Genomic DNA, 3376 nt, shown 5'->3' on the forward strand with positions numbered 1-3376 from the left:
TGGTGGTTACTGTTCATTTTCGTTTTGTTTTCGTTTCCATTTTTCTTTCGTTGCAGTCAGTACTTAATTAAAGCATCATTGTACCTGAAGGTTAGGAATCATGTCTCCAATGTAATAGTCTCCGATGGATTGTTTCTGGGGTTTCTATCGTGCGTGCTCTAGGGTTTACGAGATTTGACTCCGTAGTCCTAGCGAGAGCTGGGCAGGCGGTCCGCCGAACCCTTTGGTTCGCCTTAGGGGAAGGTGGGGCCCTCACACAGGGGACGAGGCCGAGGCCGAGGAAAAGATAGGGGACAGAGACCAGAACCCGAAAGGGTAGAAAATGAAAATGCGAACCACCAAGCTGATAACCAAGTAGCTACAGCCATACAACGGATGGCAGATTTGCTGGCACGAATGGTGGACCAACAGGGTCAGGGTCATGGGAATAATGCCGGAAACCCTGGAAATAATCCAGGCAATCACGAGGGAGTGGACCGTGCCTTAGAACGGTTCCAAAAATTTGCACCCCCGAAATTCATAGGTGGACCTAGCCCTGACTTACCTGAGGGATGGATGGACCGCATTATGGATATATTCGCTGCGCTCGGGTATCCAGAGGAACGGCAGGTATCTTTTGTTGTCTTCCAATTTGAGGGACCAGCCCGAGCATGGTGGAATGTAATAAAGGCTAAGTGGGAACGAGAGCAGACCTCCTGGACTTGGGTCAATTTCACCCGTGAGTGTAACGAGAAGTATTTGCCACCAATTGTTCAAGAAAGGCGGGAAGAGGACTTTATCCGCCTGCATCAAGGGCCGTTAAGTGTGGCAGAGTACGAGACACAATTTACCAAACTCTCTCGTTTTGCTCCAGAGTTAGTACTAACAGACCGAAAGAGAATTCGTCGGTTTGTCCAGGGGTTAAACGTGGAAATACAAGAGGCACTGGCGGCTGCCCAGTTAGATACATTCAGCCAAACCCTGGAAAAGGCACAGCGAATAGAGACTGCAAGGGAGTCAGGTGAAAGCTTTCCGTGACAAGAAGAGAACACCATCTGACACCTATACCCACACTGGTGGGCAAAGATCGGGAAGCGAGCCACCTAGTAAGAGGAGTAAGGAAGCCGATGGTACATAACCAGTGGGGACTCCGAATCAAGGTAAAACAAGGGAAGATCAGGCAGGAAAAGAGCCCCAAAGTGGTGTCTCACATGGGAAATCGATGTTCGGAACCAGAAGAGTATGTGATGTCTGTGGGGCCACTAACCATACGGAAGATACCTGTTGGAAGAAAGAGAAAAATCGGCGATGTTTCCGATGTGGTAGCAATGAACACCTAGTTGCTCAGTGCCCTCAGAAGTCGAGGGGAGGAAATAAATCAGGGACGAATGGAACCATTTCTAGGCCGATCAGGGACACCGAAGGTATGAATTTCGAGGACGAAATTCTTCTAAGAGGGGGACGTTGGGAGATCCCGATTCGTCCTTAATTTTGAATAAGGAATATTAGTGCTAAATTTTGCTATAAAATTATATTTTAAGGATGATGGTAATTCTTTACATGTGATTTTGTTTTTTAGAATCGAAAAACCATAATTTCGAATTTTATTAAAACCCTAATGGATTTACACCTTTGATATTTTTACACAAAACCCTAGTTTACGTATTAATCATAAGTTTATGTGGTAGTAAATATTATGCATGCTAATGTATGTTTTCGTATGAGTAGATACCGGATTCGATTTCTTTTATAAAGGTTAAGTAGGATTAGGAAGCTAAAAAGTCTTACACTAGTAAATTCCCTAGTGTTTTGCTAATTGAACAACCTTAAGTTGGGTTTAAAACCCTTAATCTAGCTAATGTAAAAAGATTGTGGTTTAGTTGCTTTTATGTGGAATAAGGAATAATTAAGGATGGGTGATTAAGATAATAAGGTGATTAGTGAAATGATTAAGTGTGACAAAGTATTTTGGATTAGAATAAGTTGTATCCTATGGAGTTAAGTGCAAGAGTTCCAAACATTTGTGGGCAAGAGTGTGAGAAAACAAAAAGGAAGTTGCAAGGACTAGGAAGTGAATAATCATCTTTTATGTGATTGGTTGATAGAAAATATCTACTAATGGTCTTGACAAAGTATTAATTCTAGAACATCCATGAGAACACAAGACATAAACCAAATCAACAACTAAAGAGAGAGAGAGAGAGGGAAGGCCGAGAGAGTGAGAGAGCAAGAGACGGAGGAGATTTCTTCCACAATTTTTCAAGTTTCACCATTAATCTTGAGCTTGGAGCCTAGAACAACAACTTTGGAATTTGAATGGGGTGGTTTGATCATCCACAAAGCTTATTTGAAAGGTAAATCATCTCTCTTTGAAAGGTAAAGTTGGGTGCTTGAGTTGTGAAGCCATGAAAGTGATGTTTCTTGTTGAGGATATGAACTTGTATGGTTTGTATGGTGTTTATGGTGTGGTTTAATGGTTATGTTGTTGATTTCTGGTTGCTTAAATTTCGGTTGAGCTATGCAGAATTAGGGATTTTGGTCTCATGAGCTATTAAGTTGATTTGGTTGGTTTTGAGCTTGTAAATGGAATCCTTGATATCTTAAACGCACTTGTATGTTGGTTTTTAGCAAAAATCAGATTTGGTTATGAAACCCTAATGAAAATGGAAATTAGTTTGGTTTAATTGGAACTTGGAAAGTTAAGGTTTGATTGATTAGGGTTTTGAAGTTAGTAAAGAACTAGTGGAATTGGAATCTAAATGGTGGTTAGTATTTGGTAATTTTATGATAATTTGCGGAGAAAATTTCGGACCATTGTTAGGTCTTTTAGAATCTGATATATGTAATATTATTTGGTATGAAATTGGTTAGAAGACTTGTATAAGAATTAGAGAAACGGATCACACGGTTGCAATACACAAAACCGGCAAAACTGGAAACAGGGCAGTCCACAAATCCAAATTGGGCTCTGTTTTTATTTATGATGCGTGCTGATTTGAAGCTATTCAAAACACGAAAGTTGTAGCTTCTTAAGTCCTTGTTATTCCTACAAAATTTCAGGTCCAATGGACGTGTGTAGGCTGACTTATCGCCAAAACCCTCACTCAGCTTTCAAATTCTGGTTTGGTCACATTTTGTAAATTAGCTTCTGACCATGCTCAGTTCACATGGATAACGATGGAACTGGGTGTTGGTATCTTCATAAGAAATGTAGAGCTTTGTTTCAGATTCAAAACGGTATAATGTTTGTCCAAATCCGAGCTTCGTAGCTCCCGTTATAGCCAAAACAAAATCGTGAGTCAGAACTGCCTTGAACACTGGACAGTTCTGACAGGTAATTTGGGACTCATTTTTTGTTCTGTTCTGAGTTGATCCAGGTCTTGGCCAAAACATAAAA

At 40.8% G+C, this 3376-nt stretch overlaps 1 protein-coding gene across 1 annotated transcript; it reads left to right on the plus strand.

The window, feature by feature from the left end:
- Positions 1-375: 375 nt before the first annotated feature.
- Positions 376-1017, plus strand: LOC140005586 (uncharacterized). The gene is made up of 2 exons (XM_072046594.1): positions 376-457; positions 524-1017. Exons 1-2 carry the CDS (start codon positions 376-378, stop codon positions 1015-1017), a joined length of 576 nt encoding a protein of 191 aa, XP_071902695.1.
- Positions 1018-3376: the final 2359 nt, after the last annotated feature.

The sequence above is a fragment of the Coffea arabica genome, chromosome 4e (genome assembly GCF_036785885.1).
Source record: "Coffea arabica cultivar ET-39 chromosome 4e, Coffea Arabica ET-39 HiFi, whole genome shotgun sequence".
Lineage (NCBI taxonomy): Eukaryota > Viridiplantae > Streptophyta > Magnoliopsida > Gentianales > Rubiaceae > Coffea > Coffea arabica.